Source organism: Phyllobates terribilis, unplaced genomic scaffold (assembly GCF_046119375.1).
Source record: "Phyllobates terribilis strain yellow unplaced genomic scaffold, ASM4611937v1 Scaffold_11__3_contigs__length_659146591, whole genome shotgun sequence".
NCBI classification, from domain to species: Eukaryota; Metazoa; Chordata; class Amphibia; order Anura; family Dendrobatidae; genus Phyllobates; species Phyllobates terribilis.
Genome location: NW_027362771.1, coordinates 140,281,112 through 140,307,179, shown reverse-complemented (window position 1 = coordinate 140,307,179; position 26,068 = coordinate 140,281,112). Strand labels below are relative to the sequence as shown.

Sequence of the window (26,068 nt, the reverse complement as noted above, 5' to 3'; positions counted from 1 at the left end):
ACCAATGGCAGGCAAATAAAAACACATAGAAAACACCTTCAAAGGTGTCCAAAAGCTGACAAACTGCTCAGAAGACACTCTCTTCAAAAAAGCCGGCCGGCAATTCAGCAGCTGTACCCGACAATTTAGAACAGAAAGAATAGAGCATCACACATAGATTAGATACATAGAAACATGTCAGTCACATATATAATAAGTACAGTGATAGTGTTGATTACTGTACTTGTCATTTAGTGTTAAAATAAAGGATTTATTAAAAGAAAAATTGGCGCGGGGTTCCCCGTAATTTTAGTCTCTAGCGGCGGTTAAGTGGACGGCTGAGGCAGATGTTTGAAGCTTGGGAAGGGGGTAATACCCACGGAGCTTCCAAGGCTACTAATATCAGCCCCCAGCTGAACACCCAGCCTTTACTAGCTATTAAAATGGGGGACCCCCCAAAAAAATGACATGGGGTCCCCCCTATTTTAATAGCTAGCAAAGGCTAGGCAAACAGCTGGGGGCTGATATTAACAGCCCAGGAAGGGTGCCATGAATATTGGCCCCCTCCCAGGCTAGAAACACCAGCCATCAGCCACCCCAGAAATGGCGCATCCATAGGATGCGCCAATTCTGGCACTTAGCCTCGCTCTTCCCACTGCCCTGTAGCGGTGGCAGTGGGGTAATAGGGCTGGGGTTGATGTCAGCTTATAATGCCAGCTGACATCAAGCCCAGGTTAGTAATGGAGAGGCGTCTATAAGACACCCCCATTACTAACCCCATAGTCAAAGTTAAAAAAAAACACAACACCAAGAATAAAGTCCTTTAATTGAAATAAACACACAATTCTTTAATGTCCTAAATTAAACCATACTTACCATCACGCCCATTCCTGCTGAAGCCAACGATCTCCTGCAATAAAAATAAAATAATAAACCAACATCATCATTACCTTTCCATGGTTCCCAGGACAGCTTCAGCTCTGCTACATTCACATGACAGGCGGGATTGCAGCCGAAACAATAAAGAATTGTGTGTTTATTTCAATTAAAGGACTTTATTCTGGGTGTTTTGTTTTTTTAACTTTGACTATGGGATTAGTAATGCGGGTGTCTTATAGACGCCTCTCCATTACTAACCTGGGCTTGATGTCAGCTGGCATTATAAGCGGACATCAACCCCAGCCCTATAACCTCCTATGGATGCGCCATTTCTGGGGCGGCTGACGGCTGGTGTTTCTAGCCTGGGAGGGGGCCAATATTCATGGCACCCTTCCTGGGCTATTAATATCAGCCCCCAGCAGTCTGCCTAGCCTCTGCTAGCTATTAAAATAGGGGGGACCCCACATCATTTTTTTGGGGGGTCCCCCATTTTAATAGCTAGTAAAGGCTAGGTATTCAGCTGGGGGCTGATATTAGTAGCCTGGGAAGCTCCGTGGGTATTACCCCTTTCCCAGGCTTCAAACATCTGCCCCAGCCGTCTGCTTAACCTCCGCTAGAGACTAAAATTACGGGGAACCGTACGCCAATTTTTTTTTTAATAAATCCTTTATTTTAACACTAAATGACAAGTGCAGTAATCAACACTATCACTGTACTTCTTATATATGTGACTGACATGTTTCTATCTAATCTATGTGTGATGCTCTGTTTTCTATTCTAAATTGTCGGGTACCGATGCTGAATTTCCGGCCGGCTTTTTTTAAAGAGACGGTGCATGAAAACAATAATATTTTTTTTAATAAATCCTTTACACTAAATGACAAGTACAGTAAGCAACACTATCACTGTACTTCATATATATGTGACTGACATGTTTCTATCTATCTAATCTATGTGTGATTCTCTATTCCTTCTATTCTAAATTGTCGGGTACAGATGCTGAATTGCCGGCCGGCTTTTTTAAAGAGACGGAGCATGAAAACACTTATTTTTTTTAATAAATCCTTTAACACTAAATGACAAGTACAGTAAGCAACACTGTCACTGTACTTCTTATATGTGTGACTGACATGTTTCTATCTATCTAATCTGTGTGATGCTCTATTCTTTCTGTTCTAAATTGTCGGGTACCGGTGTATGCTGCTGCTGAATTGCCGGCTTTTCATTTTCACTGTGAGCACTGTTCCCATCGATTTGGGCAACCACTGTAATGCCACAACCACTATGGATGTGACATTACAGTGAGTGGCAGACAATCCCTGCATGATGTGAAAAAATCCAGTTACGCTTTTGGTGCACGAACAGTTATCGAACATAACCTCTAACAGCCGAATTTTTTGCAAATCGTTCGCGTTCGTCGAACGACTCGAACATCGCCCAAAACAGCTCGAATTTGAGATTGGCGAACAGTTCGAGTCGAACACCGCTCATCTCTATTAAAGATGAGACATTTCCTTTGTATTTTATGCAAAACAAAATATACAGTGGTGTGAAAAAGTGTTTCCCCTTCCTGATTTCTTGTCACACTTAAATGTTTCAGGTCACAAAACAAATTTAAATATTAGACAAAGATAACACAAAATGCAGTTTTTAAAGGGAATCTGTCCCCCCTGGGCGATATCAGACCTCTACTATGGCCATACAGGGTATAGAAAAGTAAATCTATACATACCTGTATGGCCCATAGTAGAGGTCTGACTGCAGAGAAAAGCACTTTAATAAGTTCTTTTTTCCACAGGCTAGGCGTCCATGGGACGCCATGCAATCCCCGCCTAGCTGCTTATTATTCCCCTAAATCCCCGCCTCTCTCCTTAATTATCATATTCCCCCCTCCCCTGCACGTCACAGGGCCCTGTGACATGCACTGTGATCCCTGAGCCGCAGGCGCCGGGGGGGGGGGGGGGGGGGGGCACTGTCACTTTCCGGCGCCTGCGCAATAGAAACCTGCGGAGCAAAGAACAGAGAGACGGGACCGGGATGAAGCAAAGCACACTATGTGAGCGGCACTTTGCGCATGCCCGGAAGTCAGGGAGCACAGTGCACGTCACAGGGCTTGATTGCAGTTGTTGCTGCTAAGGGTGGCCCAACCAGTTAGGTTTAGGGGGCAATCACTTTTTCACACAGGGCCCTGTAGGTTTGGATTTCCTTTTCCCTTAATAAGGGAAAACTGCATTTTGTGGTTACTTGTGTTATCTTTGTCTAATATTTAAATTTGATTTGTGATCTGAAACATTTAAGTGTGACAAACATGCAAAAGAATAAGAAATCAGGAAGGGGGCAAACACTTTTTTCATACCACTGTATATATTGTCATCTTTTATATTTTAAAAATTACGAAGAGGAAAATGGGCCGATGCTTAAGTTTATGCACCCTGCATGGATAGGACCTAGTAGCATCGCCTTATGAAAGTATCACAGCTTGTAAACAATTTTTGTAGCCAGACAAGTGTCTTTCAATTCTTGTTTTAGGGATTTTCATCCATTCTTCCTTGGAAAATTCTTCTAGTTCTGTGAGATTTCTAGGTCATCTTGCACGCCCTGCTTTTATTGAGGTCTAGCCACAGATTTTCAATGATGTTCAGATCAGGGGATTGTGAGTGCTATTGTGAAACCTTCAACTTGCGCCTTTAGAGGTAGTCTATTGTGGATTTTGATGTGTGTTTAGGATCATTATCCATTTGTAGAAGCCAACCTCTTTTCAACTTCAGCTTTTTTTTACAGATGGTGCTATGTTTGCTTCAAGAATTTGTTGAAATTTATTGAATCCATTTTTCCCTCTACCCATGAAATGTTCACGGTGCCATTGGCTGCAACACAACCCCAAAGCATGATTGATCCACCCCAATGCGTAATGGTTGGCAAGATGTTCTTTTCCCTCCGCACATACCTTTGATCATTGGGACCAAAGAATTCTATTTTAACCTCATCGGTCCACAGGACTTGTTTCCAAAATGCATCAGGCTTGTTTAGATGTTCTTTTGCATACTTTGACACTTAATTTTATGGTGAGGACGTAGGAGAGGTTTTCTTCTGATGACTCTTCCATAAAGGCCATATTTGTGCAGGTGACTCTGACAAGTAGAACAATGTACCACAACTCCAGAGTCTGCTAAATCTTTCTGAAGGTCTTTTGCAGTCAAGCGGGGATTCTGATTTGCCTCTCTAGAACTCGCCTTCTCCTGATTTGTGGGCCTCCACCATTTTCAGAGTGCCAGGCAGCTGCGTACGTAGAAGAATCCATGGCTGCTGTTTTTTGGCACAAGCTTTGAGGAGGCTGGGTTTTTATAAAGCTGGGAAATTTGCATCACCTGGTCTTTCCCAACGATGATAGTGAACAAGTCATAACCCTAACAGGCTAATTAAGGACTAAAACCTTGGTCAAAGTTATCGGAGCACTCAAATTTCCAAGGGTGCCTAATCTTTAGCATCGGCCCATATTCCTTTTTGCATTTTTTAAAATGTAAAAAATGACAATTTTTTTTTCCTTAACCCCTTTATAGCCTAGGGCGTATTAGTACGCCCTAGGCCACCACCCCTGGTTCAGCAGGGGCTCCGGCGCTGAGCCCGAATTGAACCGGGCGCATCAGCTGATTCTTACAGCAGACATGAGCCCGCAATAGCCGCAGGTGGAATCGCGATCCACCCGCGGCTGTTAACCAGTTAATCTCTGACAGCGGCATTTAACGGCACGCCGGAAGCGCGGCCTTAGCCCCGCCCATCAGTGACCCCGTCACGTGATCGCGGGTCACTGATGGATGGGCATGGCAACCCGGGGTCGGCAGCAGACCCCTGTGGTTGTCATGTCTCGCTAGCTATGAGCGCCACCTAGTGATCGGTGCTCATAGCACAGGAGCATTTCTCCTGCATACTGGCGATCGGGTCTTCGACTGTATGCAGTAGAAACGATCAGGAAACTGCAGCTTCTAGTCTCCTATGGAGACTATTGAAGCAAGCAGAAAGAGTAAAACAAATGGTTTTAAAAATATTAAAAAAAATATATAAAACGTTTCAATCACCCCCCCCTTTCGCCCCATTCAAAATAAAATAAAAATTCCCACATACGCATATTTGATATCGCCGTGTTCAGAATCGCCCGATCAATATAAAAAAAAGAATTAATCCGATCGGTAAACGGCGTAACGAGAAAAAAAATTCTAAACGCCAGAATTACGTTTTTTTGGTCGTCGCAACATTGCAATAAAATGCAATAATGGGTAATCAAAACATTGAATTTATCCCAAAATGGTATCAATAAAAACATTAGCTTGGCATGCAAAAAATAAGCCCTCACCCGGCCCCAGATCATGAAAAATGGAGACGCTACGGGTCTCGGAAAATGCCGCCATTTTTTTTTTTAGCAAACTTTGGATTTCTTTTCACCACTTAAATAAAAAATAATCTATACATGTTTGGTGTCTACAAACTCGTAATGACCTGGAGAATAATAATGGCAGGTCAGTTTTAGCATTCAGTGAACGCGGTAAAGAAAAAAAAAAAAAAACAACTGTGGAACTGCATTTCACAGCACTTGGAATTTTTTTCCCATTTTCCAGTACACAATATGGTAAATCCAGTGATGGCGTTTAAAAGTACAACTCGTCCCGCAAAAAATAAGCCCTCACATGGCCATAATGACCAAAAATAAAACCGCTATGGCTCTGGGAACAAGGGGAGCAAAAAAACAAAAACAGAAAAACCCAAGCTCCTTAAGGGGTTAAAATACAAAGGAAATGTGTCATCTGTAACTTAAGGCCTTTTACAGATAATTTCATCTTGAACTGGCTTAACGGTTCACAATAACAGTAATTTTGACCAGGGGTGCCCAAACTTTTACATGCCACTGTGCACAAGAGCAGCATCACTGGCTGAAAATTGCACCGCTAAAGATAGAAATAATGAGTAAACTAAAAGCTTACCCACAGTATATTACCAGCATGCAGAAATGCTGTAGACTGACTGTCTTCTAGAAATCTTGAGAGAACACAGGAATTTTTTTCCCCTCTGAAAGGAAAGTAGTGTCTTTTCGGAGCAATTTTGTAGAAAAAGCGCAAACTGTGCTTTACTCACCTTCTCAGAGTTTAGTGCAAAGTCTCCGCCACTGCTCCCAGTACTGGTTAATGTCTGCCGAGTTGACATCACGTCGATAGCGCTGCAGCCAATCACAGACACCGTGAGCCGCAGCAGAAACACAAAGTGTGAGTAAAGCGCAGGGGGTTTTTTTTGTTTGTTTGTTTGTTTTTTTACACTTTACAACAAACTGTGCCTTCGGACAGAACTCTCTTGAATGCCCCCTTCCTTCCCTTTAATTCGAATAGTAGAGGTATAGAGTTTAGAATGTCTTGTCTCCTACAGTAAATACTGCAGTGGAGGAGTACTCCTCAAACCTGTCTGTAGCACAACTGGCTGTGCAGGAGAGAAACATGGCTGTTCTCCTGGGACACAAATTTATACCTGTTGCTTATAGCACCAATACATGCTGCAATGTATTATGAATTATGGGAGGAGAGGAAAATATGTAAATGGTTTAAGAACAGGCTCAGTTATAGGAAACAGTCAGAAGTGATTGTATAGAGCGGGCTCACGGGCTGAGCCTGCCTCATACCCGGCAGATAATTTCTGTATTTGCCTCGAACAGCTACAGGTGGAGCCAAGCTCTGCCCGCAACTGCATTAACAGTATGTCTGCATGGAGGCAAGCCATTCCACATGCCCATCACTCCCCTATGGTCGTGGGGCGCCAATGGGTTGCTATGGCAGCTGGGAGTTGGTTGAAGACCCCCATGCCTGCCATCAGAGCTCAGATGAAACCCAGCTTAGGGATTTGCTTTAAAAGGAGACTGATTTTTACTATATGCATCATATGCATGTTCCATATGGAGCATGCAGTCAGGGTACCTCAGTGGTTTAAGGGATCTCCTGATTAGGAGGGGGACATCAGGAAGAGCAAATGCTCTGTTTTTCCCTTCAGGAGCTCTGCACTTGGAACATAGTTATGCCTGTATACAAGCCCCTAGTGTGGTTACACTTAGAATACTGTGTACAATTTTGGGCTCCAGTGTGTAAGACGGACATATCTGAACTAGAGGGGATGCAGAGAAGAGGGATCAAGGCTATTAAGGGAATGGGTGAACTGCAATACAAAGACAGGTGAATTAACTTGGTGTTATTCAGTTTGTAATAAGATCTCCACTAAGCCTTTTTCTTTACAATGTACAAATATCTGAGGGGACAGCAGAGATCTTTCTAAGGCTATCTGCGCACGTTCAGGATTTGAAGCAGAAATTTCCGCAGCGTTTCTGCATCTCCTTGGCAGAAAAAAACCGCGTGCTTTTGACGCGTTTTTGTACATCAATGAATGTTTTTTGGAGTTAAATAAAGTTATTTGGTGGGACATTGCTCAAACCCTTGGATTACCGTCAGAACTGGGGTGAGTATATTGGTTAATTTAAATGATTAAAGAATGTGTCTGTTGTATTTAAAATAAAGTGTTTACTCTGTGTCTGTGTGTTTAACGCTTTACTTTAATTAGGTTTGGTGATGAAAGGGTCTGATTGACACCTTGTCATCACCAAACAAAAGAGCTAGGTGTCAGCTAATCCAATTCGCCCAATGTCACTAGCATTACCATTCATGTAATTTCTGGGGCAGCTGTGAGCGGCTATTTTTAGCTTAGGAAGGTGCCATTTGGCAAACATGGCCCTGGCCGCTGCAGTTTTGATGCTGCCTGTTTATACAGCGTCAACCCCGCATCGTCGAGATGTTACAGCATGGTGGATGGGCTCTCTAGAAATCCCATGTTCACTATGCGTGCATTAGAGACTGCGAATCACCCGTGGACACTTGCATGCGGCGCATCTTTCAGGACCGCGGCATGTCAAATTCTCTTGCGGAGTTGCTAGTCTCCACAACAGAAATTTGAACACTAGAAAGTATTGAATGCGGTATATCGGCATGGTTCAGTAAACACATGTGTGTTGACCTCCGTTCAATAGAATGCAACGTTTTGGATGCAGAAAAATATGCGTCCAAAGTGCTGCTACATCCGGATCGTGGGCACAGAGCTTAAAATAAAAAAAATTTAAAAAAATTAAAAAAAAAAAAATTGGCGTGGGCTCCCGCGTCAATTTTATAACCAGCAGAGGGAAAGCTGGAGGCTGATATTAGAAGCCCGGGAAAGGGCCATTAGCCAACAATGTTCCCTGTCTATTAATATCAGCCACAGCGGTTTGATTAGCCTTTACTGGCTAGATTACAGGGGGGACCCCAGAAAAAAATTGACGTAGGGTCCCAATATAAAATCTAACCAGAAAAGGATAAACAGACAGCTGCGAGCTGATATTAATAGCCAGGGAATGGGCCATGGATTCTAGCCCCCTACGCGGCTAATAATATCACCCCTCAGCAGTCCCAGAAATTGCGCATCCATAAGATTCGGCAAATCTGGCGCTTAGCCTCCGCTCTTCCCACTGCCCTGTAACAATGGCGAGTGGGGTAATGGGGTTGTGGTTCACGTCAGCCTCGTATTGGCGGCTGACGTGGAGCCCAGGTTAGTAATGGTGGAAGTCTATAAGACGCAGCAGACTTCAACAACTGTTAAGAGGAGACTTTGTGCAGCAGGCCTTCATGGTAAAATAGCTTCTAGGAAACCACTGCTAAGGACAGGCAACAAGCAGAAGAGACTTGTTTGGGCTAAAGAACACAAGAAATGGACATTAGACCAGTGGAAATCTGTGCTTTGGTCTGATGAGTCCAAATTTGAGATCTTTGGTTCCAACCACCGTGTCTTAGTGCGACGCAGAAAAGGTGAACGGATGGACTCTACATGCCTGGCTCCCACCGTGAAGCATGGAGGAGGAGGAGGTGTGATGGTGTGGGGGTGCTATGCTGTTGACATTGTTGGGGATTTATTCAAAGTTGAAGGCATACTGAACCAGCATGGCTACCACAGCATCTTGCAGCGGCATGCTATTCCATCCGGTTTGCGTTTAGTTGGACCATCATTTATTTTTCAACAGGACAATGACCCCAAACACACCTCCAGGCTGTGTAAGGGCTATTTGACCAAGAAGGAGAGTGATGAAGTTCTACGCCAGATGACCTGAACCCATTCGAGATGGTTTGGGGTGAGCTGGACCACAGAGTGAAGGCAAAGGGGCCAACAAGTGCTAAGCATCTCTGGGAACGCCTTCAAGATTGTTGGAAGACAATTTCCGGTGACTACCTCTTGAAGCTCATCAAGAGAATGCCAAGAGTGTGCAAAGCAGTTGTCAAAGCAAAAGGTGGCTACTTTGAAGAACCTAGAATATAAGACATATTTTCAGTTGTTTCGCACTTTTTTGTTAAGTATATAATTTCACATGTGTTAATTCATAGTTTTGATGCCTTCAGTGCGAATGTACAATTTTCATAGTCATAAAAACACAGAAAAATCTTTAAATGAGGTGTGTCCAAGTTTTTGGTCTGTACTGTATATCTATTCTAGTACTGACTTGTCACGCTATGATTTTACTGTACACGGCAGATGAAATGTCAGGTTTTCAAGGAGATGGGTGAGAAGAAAAAAAATATTGGACAGCACTTGCAGGGTTAGATTGCCATGTGATTTTTTTTCTTGCACCCATTGACTTGCATTGGCGAGTCTCATCCGATATACGCAGCAAATCGCAGCATGGTGCGATTTTTTCCTCAGTCAGATCTGAGAGAAAAAAAAAAAAGAAAAAAAATCGCACATGAGCAGGGACTCAGATTAACATTGGTCAGAGTGCAATGCGATTTTTTTTATTGGATTGCACTCGTCCGTTTGTCATGCAGATGCGTATGAGCCCTAAGTGTGTTTCACATTCACACATACAGTAATCAGCAGAGTTGATAAAGGGCTTTGTAATATGACACATCTAAACTCAGCTGCACTGCCCCTCCCCCACATTCTGCCATTAGAAATCTCACACTAAGAAACCTGCTTTAAGCTATTGTGGAGGTGTGTTCTTTCCTTTGTTGCTACCTACTTATGATTGGTCAGAATCACACAGGGGGAGGAAGTGGACATCCCCAGTGAAAACTAATCTGATAACACCCACTTAGATATCACGAAAATTAACTCGTAAGTGGCCAAACACGAATTGCTTATATCTTTCCAATAGAGAAGAAAAATTAAAAAATCTGATCTGATCAGCTGTCAAGTAACCATAGCAAAGTGCAGTGCAGGCAAGAGGAAACCCATATATCAAAACCTACCCTTGAGAAAGCGGCTGTATACGCCACAAAAAGTGCGTCAGGGTTTCTCCTACCGCCATCTTGGTCCATCGCTACCTGTCCATACCCCCTGGTAAGATCATTCCTCTTGTTGGGTGCCTTGCCTTATTTTGGTTAACTGGTCACGGTAATCAGTAACATTAAATACTTTTACCTCAGGTATACATTTTGATATACAGTTGAATCCAGAAGTTTACATACACTTTATAAAAAGATACATATGCATGTTTTTCTCAATATCAGACATGAAATCAGAATAAACCTCTCTTGTTTTAGGTCAATTAGGATTACCATAATTTTTAATATTTGCCAGATGCCAGAATAATGAGAGAGAGAATGTTTTAAGGCATTTTTATTACTTACTGCAAAGTCAAAAGTTTACATACATTTCATTAGTATTTGGTACCATTGCCCTTAAACTGAATGACTTGGGTCAAACGTTTGGGATATCCTTCCACAAGCTTCTCACAATAGTTGGTCGGAATTTGGGCCTGTTCCTCCAAACAAAACTGTAACTGATCCAGGTTTGTAGGTCGCCTTGCTCGCACCTGCCTTTTCAGCTTTACCCATAAATTTTCAATAGGATTGAGATCAGGGCTTTGTGATGGCCACTCCAAAACATTGACTTTGTTATTCTTAAGCCACTTTGTTACCATTTTGGCAATATTCTTCGGGGCATTGTCCATTTGGAAGATCCATTTCCACTCAAGCTTTAACTTCCTGGCTGATGTCTTGAGATGTTGCTTCAGTATTGCCCAATCTTCTTTTCTCATAATGCCATCAATTTTGTGAAGTGCACCAGTCCTTCCTGCAGCAAAATAACCCCACAACATGATGCTGCCACCCACGTGTTCCACAGTTGAGATGGTGTTCTTAGACTTCCAAGCTTCTCCCTTTTTCCTCCAAACGTAACAATGGTCATTATGCTCAAAAAGTAAAATTTTAGTTTCATCAGAGCACAGGACATGTTTCCAAAAATTAAGGTCTTAGTTCCTGTGCACATTTGCAAACATTAATCTGGCTTTTTTAGGTTTCTTTTGGAGTAATGGCTTCTTCCTGGCAGAGGGCCTTTCAGCCTATGTTGATACAGTACTCGTTTCACTGTGGTTATTGACACAATCTTACCAGCTTCCGCCATCATCTTCACAAGGTCTTGCTTTTGTCCTTCAGTTGATTTGCACATGTTGAACCAAAGCACGTTCATCTCTGGGGCACAGAACCAGTCTCCTTTCTGAGCGGTATGATGGCTGGACATTCCCATCTTGTTTGTACTTGCGTATAATTGTTTGTACAGATGAACGAGGCACCTTCAGGTATCTTGAAATTGTACCCAAGGATGAGCCAGACTTGTGCAAGTCCACAATTCTCATCCTGATATCTTTGGTGATTTTAGACTTTCCCATGATGCTACACAAAGAAGCAGTGTGTTTCAGGTGTGCATTAAAATACATCCACAGGTGTGTCTCTAATTAACTCAGATGTTGCCAAAAACACTTTCAGAACCTTCCAAACACATGACCTCATATGGGCAGTCCAAAATTGTTTAAAGGCATAATAATCTTCGTGATTGCAAACGTTTGACTTTGCAGTAAAAAATAAAAATGCCTTAAAACATTCTCTCATATTATTCTGGCATTTAGCAAATATTAAAAATTATGGTAATCATAATTGACCTAAAACGGGAAATGTTTATTCTGATTTCATGTGAGATATTGAGAAAAACATTTGTGTCTTTTTATATACAGTATGTAAACTTCAACTGTATGGGATTCCTCTTGCCTGCACTGCACTTTGCTATATATAAATACCATTGGTGTTTTGAGGAAATTATTTTTGTCCGTCATGTCACTATTTAAATGTATGTTTTTGTAATTGAAATTGAGTTTAACTTATTTATCAATAAAATGTGTTTTTATACCAGTTTAACGCCGTCTCCTACGAATCTATAATGCCAAATAGAAGTTGGTATTATTCAGTGTCTCTGGGTACCAGCCTCACCGAAGCATAAATAAACAATCGGCCTATCATGTACTTATACATGAGGGTGTAGAAATAAACCGATTAAAAGTTTCTTTGCCCCCAGTTTGCTAAATAGACTCTTTAGATTGAGCAATTATTGCTACTATTCTTGAATAAACGGCATCCCGGGTGCCATCGTTTATATGCAAAACAGGGCAAACTATTAAAATATAGTCCCCCCTATATGTTTCACCGTCTACACGGCATCATCAGGTGAAGGGACACAGACACTAAACTATGGCACCCGGATGCCGTTTATTCAATAGTAGCAGTAATTGCTCAATATAAAGAGTCTATTTAGCAAACTGGCAAAGCAACTTTTAATCGATTTATTCCTACACCCTCATTGATGTATATATAAAAATAAAAGTTAAGTTTTAGGTCCTGTTAGTGAGGGATATTTAATGGGGGTTCTCCCCTTTTGGCATGTACTGTAAAATCCCTCCCAGGACTATATATATTGTTTTTTCTGGTCACTATAACGTACTGGTCCCTACAACAGGAGTTTGCAATTTTCACTCAGCAGCATCCACTGCTGCTTGTTTCTGGAAAACACACATGCAGTTAAAATCCTCACCACACCTGTAGATACATTTCCAAAGAGGTATAATTTCCAAAATGGGGTCACTTGAGGGGGGTATTCTGCTCTTCTAGCACTAAGGGTCTCTGTATAAGGAGTCTGCAAACTATTCTAAAAAAAAATCAGCGCTCCAGGAGGCAAATAGTGCTCCGTCCTTCGCGAGTCTCGCCGAGTGGCTAAGCAGTACTGTACAGCCACATATGGTGGTGGGATAGGGGGTATTTCTACATTCAGCAGAAATTATGGCACCAAAATTTGTCCCACTTGTACCCATTTCCCAGTGTCAAAATGTAAAATCTGGGGCTAAAACAAAACTTTGGTGGTAAAAATGTAATTATTCTTTAACGCCCAATGGTATAAAACTCTGAGTCACACATGGTGTCAACATGCTCACTGCACACCTAGATGAATGAATTGAGAGGTGTAGTTTGTAAAATGGGGTCTCTTATGGGGGAAGTTTTGCTGGTCTGGCACCTTAGGGGCTCTGCCAATGTGACATGGCTCCATCAAACCAGTCTAGCAAAATATGAACTCCAATATGGCGCTTCTTCCCCTCTGAACTTTCCCCTGTGCCTCAAAAGTAGTTTTCAACCACATATGGGGTATCGGCGTACTCAGGAGAAATTGCATAACAAATTTTGAGGTCCTTTTCTCCTGCTATCCTTGTGAGAATGAAAAAAATTGGGGGCTAGAACAACATTTTTATGGGAAAAATATATATTTTTTCATTTTCACAGATCAACGTTGTAAAATTCTGTGAAGCCCCTGTGGGTTCAAGGTGCTCACTACACATCTAGATAAATTCCTTGAGGGGTCTAATTTCTAAAATGGGGTCACTTGTGGGGGTTTTACACTGTATAGTATAGTATAGTATAGTATAGTATAGTATATACTGCGGTCCAAACCGCCACTCCTTTTCTGAATTCTGCCGTGCACCCAAACAGTAGTTTACCCCCTCATATGGGGTATCTGCGTACTCAGAAGAAACTGCACAACAAATTTTGAGTTCCATTTTCTCCTGTTAGCCTTGTGAAAATAAAAAATGTTCTTTTAGCACCAATTTTTGTGGGAGAAATGTGATTTTTTTATATTCAAGGCTCAACATTATAACTTATGTGAAGCACCTGGGAGTTCAAGGTGCTCACCACACATCTAATAAGTTTCCTGAGGGGTCTAGTTTTCAAAATGGTGTCACTTCTGGGGGGTTTCCACTGTTTAGGCACACTAGGGGATCTCCAAACGCAATATGGTATCCACTAATTATTCCAGCAAATTTTGCATTCAAAAACTCAAATGGCACTCCTTCCCTTTTGAGCCCTGCCGTGCGCCAAAATAGTGGTTTTACCCCACGTATGGGGTATCTGCTTGCTCAGGAGAAATTGCACAATAAATTTTGTGGTCCATTTTTTCCTGCTGCCCTTGCGAAAATAAATAAATTTAGGTCTAAAGTAACATTTTTGTGAAAAAAAGTTAAATGTTCGTTTTTTTTTTCCCACATAAAAAAGTTATGGCTCTAGGAAGAAAGGGAGCACAAAAACGGAAAAACCAAAAAGGTGGTGAAGGGGTTAAAACGGCAATTGGGAAAAAGGGACTAGTGCCACCCTGCATCCAAAATTCCTGAGGTTGACAGCTGTACATCACAGCTGATAGCCTTCGATATCGGCCCCGGACGGTTTTGGAGCTGATTGGGGCCGATTAACCCCCCCCTTAAATGCTGCTGTCAATCGCAACAGCAGTACCTAAGTGGTTAAAAAGGGGATAAAAGAACCCCTTAGGCAGAATCGACCCCCCCCCCCCCCTCCGTGATTGTAATTGCAGGTGCCGATTATTGCCATTGTACCCTGAGGTGATCTGATGACCCCAGGGTACGGTGGCCTGTAAGATCCTGCTATAAAGCTATGAGTCACTGACAGGTCTCATTCACTGCAGTATACGAGTACTGCAATGCATGAGACCATCGACGCAAGACCTATATACATGTCCCACAATTGGAAAAAGTGAAAAAAAGTTTAAAAAAAAAAAAAAAAAAAAAAAAACACAAATCACGAAAGGCCATTTCACCACTAAAAGTGCAGCGTTTGTGATAAAAACGATAAAAGAAAGAAAAAAAAGTACATATAATTGGTATCGCCGCGTCCGGACCAACACGATCTATAAAACTGGCACGTTATTTGTTCCACACAGCAAAAAAAAAAAAAAAAAAAAAAACACACCAAAAGTGATGCTTTTTCATCATACTGACAAACAAAAAAAATAAAAAGATCAAAAAGTCAAATGTAAAAAATAATTGGATAAATAAAAATGCCAAATTAAAAAAAAATTACAGCTCTTGGAATATGGCGATGCAAACACAAGTTCATTTTTGTAAAATATTTTTCGTTTTTAAATGCAGCAAAGCAAATAAAAAAAACAGATATAAGTATGGTATTGCTGTAATCATACTGACCTGACAAACAGATCAGTATTTTCACTTTTAGCACACGCCAAAAAAAAAAAAAAAAATGTAGAAAAACAATTGCTGGTGTTGGTTCATTCTTTGTCTGAAAAATCTGAATAGAAAGTGATCAAAAACGTCATGTACCCCAAAATAGTAGCAAAACAATTTCCAACTTGTCGCGCAAAAAATAAGCCCCCATTCAGCGCTGTTCAACAAAAAAATAAAAAAAATTATAGTTCTCAGAACATGGCAACGAAATTTTTTTTTTTTTTTTTTTTTTTTTTTTTATAAAAAATAATTTTTACTCTGTTAGCAGCAAAATATAAAAAAAAAAAAACCTATATAAATATGGTATCGTTGGAATCGCATGGACCGGAAAAATAAAGCAGTTTTAGCATGGGGAACAGAGTAAAAATAGAAAAGGACTATTCTTATACTGCTGTCTATACGTTGATCCCACCTCCCAAAAATCGGAATAAGGCTCAGCTCACATTTATCCTGTGCTCTCCGCTGAGTGCTTACGTCATGGTTTTTGTGTAAATCCCCAAAACCACGATTTAGACAAAACCCCACACACTTACGAGGTAGATAGAGTCCCTTTGGACTCTGGTCTCTGTTCCGGAGGTGTCCCATCATTTTAGGTGTCTTTTTAGAGCAAAAAGTGTTGTCGACCACAGTTCTGTGAATGTCTAAAAAGATGGATACCACCAGTCCAAAGTGTCTCCATCTGCTTCATTATGGTGGGTGGTTCCATTGGCGTTTTCATCTAAAAATCGCATTTTTGTGGAGTTTACTTGGAAACCTCGACGTAAGTGCTCAGCGTAGAACACAAGAATGTGATCCCAACGTTATCCTGGAAGCAATCAAAAAATATGTACCCAAAAATGTTACCAATAAAAACCCTAACTTATTCCGCACAAAACCAACCCCCACTCAGGTTCGTCATCTGTCACTAGAACTATAGAGGGTTATCACATTACTGGTAAAACAAAGACTCTGGAAAAGCGACGGCTCCCACCCCTCAAATAAAATCTAGTGAAATAAAATCTGGGCTCACAAATCCAAATGCCCTTCTCCTTCTGAGCACCATTGTGCCTAAACCGCAGTAAGCATTCACATGTTTGGCAGTAGTTGGCAGAGTGCACTTCATTTACGGGGTGTGTGTCTCCAGAGGCACAATATATGGGGGAACTACACTGTATGGGGGCACAATGTATGGGGCACTAAACTTGCAGATTTGCAATTCTCCAAAATACAGCCTGGCGTGGATGTTGCAAAATAATCACTGCAGCCATAGATTAATTCATTGACAGGTGTAATTTCTACAATTTGGTAACTTTTGGGGTTTTCCTGCTATTCTAGCACCTTCGAGGCTCCGTAAATGTCGCTTGCAAACTATTCCATAAAAATCTGTGTTCCAAAAGCTCCTTCAGTGTTCCTTCCTTCTCAGCCCTGACGTGTGGCCTAACAGTAATTTCTGACGTCATATGGGGCATCACTGCGTTCGGGAGAAATTGCGCAATAAATTATGAGGTCCAATTTCACCTATTAACCCTTCTGTAACTGACAGATTTGCAGCAAATACAAAAATTTAATTTTTAACATTAAAATGTTATATTTCCATGTTCCAATGTTATAAAATTCTGTGATGTACCTGTGGATTCAAAATACTCAATACACCCCCAGATGAAATCCTTAAAGCGAACCTGTCATTAGGATTGCGCTAAGTAAACTACAGGCAGTTTCAGGTTGGCGACATTACACTGATTAATATGATACCTGGATTGATTAAATCCATTTTGTGGTTGGTGTTTAATCCGTATTTGTAGTTTTCAGTTAATTAGGTTCTCGTGCTTTGAGGCGGGACTATGAGGGGGCCGTTTTTTGGTGCGCTGTTCTTATTCATCCTTACGGGCTTAAATGACAGGTCACAACCTTCAGTGACCTGCCTCCCATTTTAAATACTGTGCTTGCGCAGATCATATTGTGGTCTTTAAAAATAAAAATTAAACACCTACAGCAAAATAGCGCCAACGACATTGCATGCGCAGTAGAATATATCGCTTGCCGCCGCCACTGCCATTTTGTTGGGAGAAAAAAAAAAAATTTGGCCCAGCAAAATGGCGGCGGCATATGTGCAGTAGCATCTATCAGCTACCCATGCTCTTAATCTGTGCAAGCCCAGCCCACAGGAAGTGACAGATTTCCAAACTACCTTGGTCAGTAAAGGGTTAAGTGATCTCTCTTTATTTTCATGAAAACTGAAATGTCCCTCAAACTTGCCATGGAGTCCTCTAAAGCTCCTCTCGGCTTACCTTGAATAAAGATCCATCTTTGCAGTGCCATACTATGCCTTCTACTTTCCCTTCTTGAGAATGTTCAAACCAAGACATGAGGCTGTTATGATCGAGAGCTTCTAGATCCTTTATGAGAAAAGTGCCGTGAGGAACAAGGAGGTGAACTGGATTTTTCTTATTACCAATACCTGAATAATAATAATTTTATTTATATAGCGCCAACATATTCTGCAGCACGTCACAGTTAATTACTTGGAAAACAAAGTTTTTAATATACTGATAACTATTTTATTATGCATTACTTGACTACCTGATAAGACCTTACTAGACCTTGACTCTAGACTGTTGGCACAATTCCGTTTGGTAGAGAGCATAGAGTGTACGGGGGACCCTCCTCTACAAAATCATGTGTCGAGGGAGAGTCAGGAGGATCCTGCTGTTCAGTGGGGAGATTAGACTCTCCTAAACTCTGAGAACACAGGAAGTCGGAGCCAAATATTTCTGTGTAAGCGAGAGAGATAGCCATCGGCTGAATGGTTGACAGGCCAACAGCAATCCAATGTGTATGGGGGCCTTAAGTTTACTCTATCTATTACCTAGGATTAGTAATTTCCTCCCTGTGTGTCTGCTCTTTCTTCTGCTTACCATTAAGAGACCATAAAGGGCAGAGATGGTATAATATAGTTGAACCAGTGGCACCAAAACCAGAAATACATGAAGACATCTGATACCTGCACTCCTGATTCTAACCAGACTGGAATATTCAGCCATTAGGAAATAACGGTCAATGTGTTTTGGCCTTATTTAACCACTCCATGTGTGGACCATTGTCCCCTCTTCCTTATGCACATTTTCAGGTTTTGACTTACATGCGCTTTTATTGGCTCTTAAAAAACCATGTCTCATTCAGATATTCAAATTATTTTTGCTTTTATTTTTCACGATTCAACGAGGTTTAAGTTTTGGCAGATATTGGGAGAAAATGAAAAGCAAAATAGGAAAAAACTGTCTATTTTTCCACATTTTACGACCACAACTGATCGTTAAAATATTTGAAATTGTTCTGTGAAAAATTTTTTACTTTTACAATGTGAGGCTCGAAATAGCAATACAGATCGGCAGGATTTTTTTTAAGTTTTGTTTTATTTATCTCTCTTTTCTATTTGCTTTTTATATTTATGTTTTTTTTTTTCACACACTGTGCACCCCATAAGGTCTTAAAACTTTTGGGGGGCGTTTTAAAGTAACAATACATTCTATATATTGCCGATTTCCCTGTAACTGGGGCTGGTATTCGCTCCACCCACAGGACACCCAGCAGCTCAGGATACATCCCTAAACCCTAGCAATCACAGGGTCAGGGGAAGGAAACACGGACTCATCCAAATCTGAATACACAAGCACTGGTTCAGCGCTGGAATACAGTAATGGAGAATGTAAACATGGTAATACACCATGTTTAAGATAAACATGGTGTATTACCATGTTTACACTCTGTTTATACTCTGTAAGGAGTCTGGCCATGTCTGATAGCTGGCTCCCTGCCCCCTCAGCTGCAGAATCTCTGGCAAACTGTTTACACTTTAACTTTGTTATTTACATGTACTACTACTCTTTATACACTGACTTACTGCAGGGAATCCCCCCTTTTTTATTCAAGGTTTGGTGACAGAGCAATGTGTAGGTACACATTCACACAATCAGGTATGCTGGCCCATGATTTTGCTTTAGTTTCTTGTACTTGGTATAATTGAGGGAAGGGCCACTCCCCTTTGGGCTGTTCAAATGTCTATTTGGTTTTCCAAAGGCAGATGTAAAAAAGTCAGATCTAGTTCCTGCTCTGTCTCTATTTTGAGGCCTGCTCAAACATAGCGAGGGGAGATACTAGAGTTAGGGACCATCCTTGTTGGGTATGCCTTGTCGCAGTAGGATGGCTTTTATGCTCTTTTGATCAAAATAGTGTCACCTACGTGCCCTCTGTAAATTACATTTATTATTATTTGCTGACTTACTGCAGGGTTTTTACTCTTTTTTTTATTTGGGGTTTTGTCTGTTAATGGCCACAGTGTGAATGTGCACCTATATATTGAACTTTCAGTCATCGCTGAAAGTGTTGGCACCCTTACAGAAAATTAAATGTTTCTCCCAGAAAATGTTTGCAATTACGCATGTTTAGTTAAACACGTGTTAGGGTATGTGCACACGATGCAGAAATGAAGCAGAAAATTTCTGCATCATTTCTGCATCTCCCTGGCAGAAAAAACGCATGCAGATTGTGCATGCGTTTTTCCTGCAGAATACATGCGGATCCACATGCAGATTGACAAGCGCTTTCCAGGCGATTTTAGCATCACCTGGAAAGTGCTTGACAACTAGGTCACACTATATAAATCCTTGCAAACAGCATGGAATTATATAGTGTGACCCGAGAGAGTGTATATACTTACCTCCGATGGCCCGCGCTGTCCTGCTTTACAAAGTTCCCGGCTGCCGGCAACTTTGAATTGAAAGACCTGCCGACGTCAGCGTCACGTGACCCGTCACATGACTCTGACGTCAGCGCAGGTCCTACAACTCACTGCAAGTGCCGGGAACCAAGCGGGAGCGCTGCGCGGGCCGACAGAAGGTAAGAATACATTTATTTTTTATTTTATTCTTTTTTTACAGCTTTTTTAATGGTACCTGGGTGTGGATGAGACTCTCCTCTCCTCCACACTCTGGTACCATCCGCATATTAGAACGCGCCAATAGCGCAAGTACAGATGCTGTCTTGCGGAATTGGCGCGTTCTAATGCAAGTCAATGGCGGCGAAATCGCCGCGTTTCCGCAAAATTAATTGACATGCTGCTGATTTTTGACCGCAGCGTTCACGCTGCGGAAAAATCCGCATCATGGGCACAGCACATGCGGATTTCCATTGGGGAACATTGCTTCCCTTCTACCATGCGTTTTTCATGCGTTTCCGCAACTGCAAAAACGCCGCGGAAACGCATGAAATACGCATCGTGTGAACTCAGCCTTACTTTATTTCTTTTGTATGTATTGGAACAACACAAAAAAAATGGCAAAATCAGCCATCATTTCACACAAAACCCCAAGAAAGGCCAGACAAAATTGTTAGCACTTTTCTAAAATTGAGGGTAAACTACTTTGTTTCAAGCATGTGAAGCTCGTTGAAACTCACCTGAGGCAAGAAACAGATGTGTGCAATATGAAAAATCACACCTGAAACATAAAAAGGGGAGAAGTTGACTCAGTCTTTGCATTGTGTCTGTGAGTGCCACACTAAGCATGGAGAACAGAAAGAGAAGAGAACTATCTGAGTTTTTGAGAACCAAAATTGTTGAATTGTATCAAGGTTACAAGTCCATCTCCAGAGATCTTGATGTTCTTTTTGTCCATGGTGCGTAGCATAAATTAAGATGTTTACAACCCACGGCACTGCAGCTAATCTAACTGGACGTGGACAGCAGTGAAAAGTTGATGAAAGGTTGCAACGCAGGATAGTCCGGATGGTGGATAAGCACCCCCAAACAAGTTCCAAAGAAATTCAGGCTGTCTTGCAGGCTCAGGGTGCATCAGTGTCAGCGCAAACTATCCATCAACATTTGAATGAAATCAAACACTATGGCATGAGACCCAAGAGGCCCCCACTGCTGACACAGACATAAAGCTAGACTGCAGTTTGCCAAAATGTATGTGAATAAGCCAAAATCCTTCTGGGAAAGCATCTTGTGGATAGATGAAACTAAGATAGAGCTTTTTGGTAAAGCACATCATTCTACTACTTACTGAAAATGGAATGAGTAGTTTTCAAAAGAAGAGTGGTCCAAAATTCCTGTATAGAGGTGCAAGAAGCTTGTTGATGGTTATATGAAGCGATTGACTGCAGTTATTTATTCCAAAGGGTGTGCAACCAAATATTAAGTTGACGGTGCCAACAATTTTGTCCATTTTTGGGATTGTGTGTGGAATTATGTTCAATTTTGCCTTTTTTCCCCCCCGTTTTCTTGTGTTGTTCCAATACACGCAAAAGGAAATAAATATGTGCATAACAAAAAAAACACAAACATTTGCAATAATTTTCTGGGTGCCAACACTTTTGGCCATGACCATCTACAGTGGCTTGCAAAAGTATTCACCCCCTTGGCTGTTTACATGGCAGCCTGTATTTAAATATTTTTGTAATCCGATTTGTGTGTGATGCAACAAAACTACATAGTCTAAGTTGGTGAAGTGAGAAAAACCACACCACGAAGACCAAGGAGATCTCCAAACAAGTCAGGGACAAAGTTGTTGAAAAGTAAAAGTCAGGGTTGGGTTATAAAAAAAAATCTTAATCTCTGATGATCCATCAGAGCACCATCAAATGGAAAGAACATGGTACCACAAAAAACCTGCCAAGAGAGGGAATCAAAGAGGCAGCGCAGAGACCAAAGGTAACCCTGAAGGAGCTGCAAAGTTCAAAAGCAGAGACTGGAGTATCTGTCCATACAACCACAATAAGCCGTACACTCCATAGAGGTGGCCTTTATGGAAGAGTGGGCAGAAAAAAGCCTTTACTTACACACAAAAATTGTGAGGCTCATTTTGAGTTTGCCAAAAGACATGTGGGAGACTCCCCAAATGTATGGAGGAAGGTGCTGTGGTCAGATGAGACCAATTGAATTTTTTGGCCACCAAGGTAAATGCTATGTCTGGTGCCAAACCAACACAGCTCATCAGCCCAAGAACACCATCCCCACAGTGAAACATGGTGGTGGCAGCATCATGGTGTGGGGATGCTTTTCGGCAGCAGGGACAGGGAAAATGGTCTGAGTCGAGGGGGTGATCAATGGTGTGAAATACAGGGATATTATTGAGCAAAACCTGTTTCAGTCTGTCAGTGATTTGAGTCTGGGACAGAAGTTCACCTTGCAACAAGACAATGACCCAAAGCATACTGCTAAAGTGACATTCGAGTAGTTTAAAGGCGAAATGTCTAAATGTTTTGGACTGGCCTAGTCAAAATCCAGACCTTTATCCAATTGATAACTTGTGGTTAGACTTGAAGATTGCTGTTCACCTGAGGAAACCATCTAACTTGAAGGAGCTGGAGCAGTTTTGCCTTGATGAATGGGCAAATATCCCAGTGGCAAGATGTGGAAAGCTCAGAGACTTATCCAAAGCGACTTTTTAGCTGTAATTACTGCAAAACAGGCTCTACAAAGTACTGACTTTAGGGAGGGTGAATAGCTATGCAACCTGAAGTTTTCAGTTATTTTGTCTTATTTTCCGTTTGCTTCACAATAAAAAGAAAAACAAATGTTCAAAGTTGTAGGCATGTGATTTACATGAACTGATGCAAATCCTTGAGGAAAAAAAAAAAAAAAGTAGTGAGATTCCAGGTTGTGACGTAGCAAAACAAGAAAAATACCAAGGGGGTGTGGGAAAGGTGGGGTGAATACTTTCAAAAGCCACTATACTGAGGGGTAGGTTCACATGAGCATATAAAAAGTCGTTCAGAGTTTCATGTAGAAAAGTGTGGCTAATTTTCTCTAACTTGTCATCTATGGGCAGTCCATATGCAATCCGTTTTTTTTACAACAACAGCTATGAATCATTTACAAGGCCATTTACAGTTTCCTATATTACAGAATTGCAGTGTATCCGTAAAAAAAAACGGATGCTATGCTGTGGCTCCATAAGGCATGCGATTGTCTTGGCGCATCCTTAGACTTGAGTGTGTGAGTCTCATCCAATTTATGGAAGAAACTAGTGCATGCTGCGTTTTTGTTCACACATACAGTGGGGGAAATAAGTATTTGATCCCTTGCTGTTTTTGTAAGTTTGCCCACTGACATGAACAGTCTATAATTTTAAGGTTAAGTTAATTTTAACATTGAGAGATAGAATATCCAAAAAATAAAAAAAATCAAGAAAAATCACATTGTATAAATAAGATAAATTTATTTGCATTTTGCAGTGAGAAATAAGTATTTGATCCCCTACAAAACATTATGAATTCTGGCTCCTACAGACCAGTTAGATGCTCCTAATTAACTAGTTACCTGTATTAGACAGCTGTTTTATATAGTCACCTGTATAAAAGACTCCTGTCCACAGACTCAATTAATCAGTCAGACTCTAACCTCTAGAAGGGCAAGACCAAAGAGCTTTCTAAGGAGGTCAGAGACAAGATCATAGACCTGCACAAAGCTGGAATTGGCTACAAAACCATAAGTAAGACTCTGGGTGAGAAGGAGACAACTGTTGGTGCAATCGTAATAAAATGGAAAAAATACAAAATGACTCAATCGACATCGATCTGGAGCACCATGCAAAAATCTCACCTCGTGGGGTATCCTTGATCATGAGGAAGGTGAGAGATCACCCTAATACTACACGGGGGGGAACTTGCTAATGATCTCCAGGCAGGTGGGACCACAGTCACCAAGAAAACCATTGGTGACACATTACGCCTTAAAGGTTTAAAATCCTGCAGTGCCCGCAAGGCCCCCTGCTCAAGAAGGCACATGTGCAGGCCCATCTGAAGTTTGCCAATGAACACCTGGATGATTATGTGAGTTATTGGGAGAAGGTGCTGTGGTCAGATGAGACAAAAATTGAGCTCTTTGGCATTAACTCAACTCGCCATGTTTGGAGGAAGAAGAAGGATGAGTACAACCCTAAGAACATCGCCCCAACTGTAACTGTATACTTTGGGGGTGCAAAGGGGACATGACGATTGCACCGTACTGAAGGGAAGATGGATGGGGTCATGCATCGTGAGATTTTGGCCAACAACCTCCTTCCCTCAGTAAGAGCATTGAAGATGGGTCATGGCTGGGTCTTCCAGCAAGACAATGACCCAAAACAACAAAGGAGTGGCTCAAAAAGAAGCACAGTAAGGTCATGGAGTGGCCTAGCCAGTCTCCAGACCTTAATCCCATAGAAAACTTATGGAGGGAGTTGAAGCTCTGAGTTGCCAAGCGACAGCCTCAAAATCTTCATGATTTTGAGATGATCTGCGAAGAGGAGTGGACAAAAATTCCTCCCGACATGTGCGCAACCCTCATCATCAACTACAAAAAACGTCTGACTGCTGAGCTTGCCAACAAGGGTTTTGGCACCAAATATTAAGTGTTGTTTGCCAGAGGGATCAAATACTTATTTCTCACTGCAAAATGCAACAAAAATGTATCTAATTTATACAATGTAATTTTCTTGATTTTTTTTTTGGATATTCTATCTCTCAATGTTAAAATTAACCTACCCTTAAAATTATAAACTGTTCATGTCTTTGCCAGCGGGCAAACGTACAAAAACCGCAAGGGATCAAATACTTATTTCCCCCACTGTAGGTCCGGTCACGTACCGCACTTCAAACGAAAAAAAAAATTAGAGTCGTGTGAACAAGAGCTAACCGGTATGCTGGCGTATGATTTCGGTTTTGCTATGGAAATGTATCAGGTTTATCTTCTTCTTGGGGAGTCTGGCTGGTCTGACAGCCGGCTCCCTGCCCCCACAGCTGCACGATCTCTTGCAAGCAGCTTACACCGTACTGACAATTAGGCTATGTGCCCACGTAGCAGATTTGATGCAGAGCGTTTTTGCCTCTCTCTGGCAGAAAAAAAAGCATGCAGATTTACATGCGTTTTTTCTGCCAGAGAGAAGCGTTTTTTCAGCGTTTTTACATGCGTATTCACATGTGTTTTTTCAAGCGATTTTGAGCATCACTTGGAAAAGTGCTTGACAAGTTGGTCACACAATATAAATCCATGCAACCGGCATGGATTTATATTGTGTGACCAACTTAGATGCTTTAAATGCTGCATCTATAGTAAAAATAAAAAGAATTAAAAAGTTAAAAATAAAAAAAAAACTGTATACACACCTCTCCGGCAGCCCCCGGTCTCCTCCCGGCGGCGACCATCACCTGACCGCTGGCGTCAGCGGTCGCGTGACCATCAGCTGACTAAATGACATCACCACAGATTCTGCCAGTACACCGCGGGACTCCGAGGAGAGAGGGCACGGCCGGGAGCAGACCGGAGAGGTGAGTATACAGGGTTTTTTTATTTTTAACTTTTTTATTTCTTTTTTTCACCGCGTGGTAGCCGGGATGAAGAGGAGTTGTAGTTTCCTCTTCATCCTGGGTACCACACGCACCGCGATTACGCTGCAAATACGCGGCCATTGAATTTAATTGAAACGCAGCAAATCCACATATACCTATGGGTTTGCTGCGTTTCAATGTTCCTCAATGGCCGCGATTTTGCAGCGTAATCACGGTAGAAATGGTCATGCTGCGTTTTGCAACGCAATGCGAATTCGGCGCGCTAATCAGCGCATCAGGTGCACAGCACATCCAAATTCGAATTGCTTTGCATGGCAGATGGTTTTACAAGCGTTTTCGCGGCCGTAAAAACGCCGCAAAAACACTACGTGGGCACATGGTCTTAGAATGTCAATGCAAAGAAGGTGTGTGGACTTGTCTGGAGGTTTAGAATTTATCGGAAGTCCACATATAGTTAATGATTTGACAGCATTTTAAGCTTATGTGATCAAAAGTGCAGGAAGGTCA

At 41.6% G+C, this 26,068-nt stretch overlaps 1 protein-coding gene across 2 annotated transcripts in view; it reads right to left on the bottom strand.

Moving 5' to 3' along the window:
• RLIG1 (RNA 5'-phosphate and 3'-OH ligase 1) overlaps positions 1-26,068 on the bottom strand; it is a 38,284-nt gene that overhangs the window by 1,306 nt on the left and 10,910 nt on the right. The window contains exons 6-7 of one of the 2 annotated variants that reach the window (XM_073650683.1): positions 17,521-17,690; positions 9,489-9,612 (exon numbers count right to left, since the gene is read on the bottom strand). In XM_073650683.1, the coding sequence (XP_073506784.1) occupies positions 9,607-9,612; positions 17,521-17,690 (176 nt within the window). In that variant the 3' untranslated portion in view covers positions 9,489-9,606. Of the gene's footprint in view, positions 1-9,488; positions 9,613-17,520; positions 17,691-26,068 lie in introns of those variants that run through there. The other variant, XM_073650681.1, reaches the window with a different exon arrangement.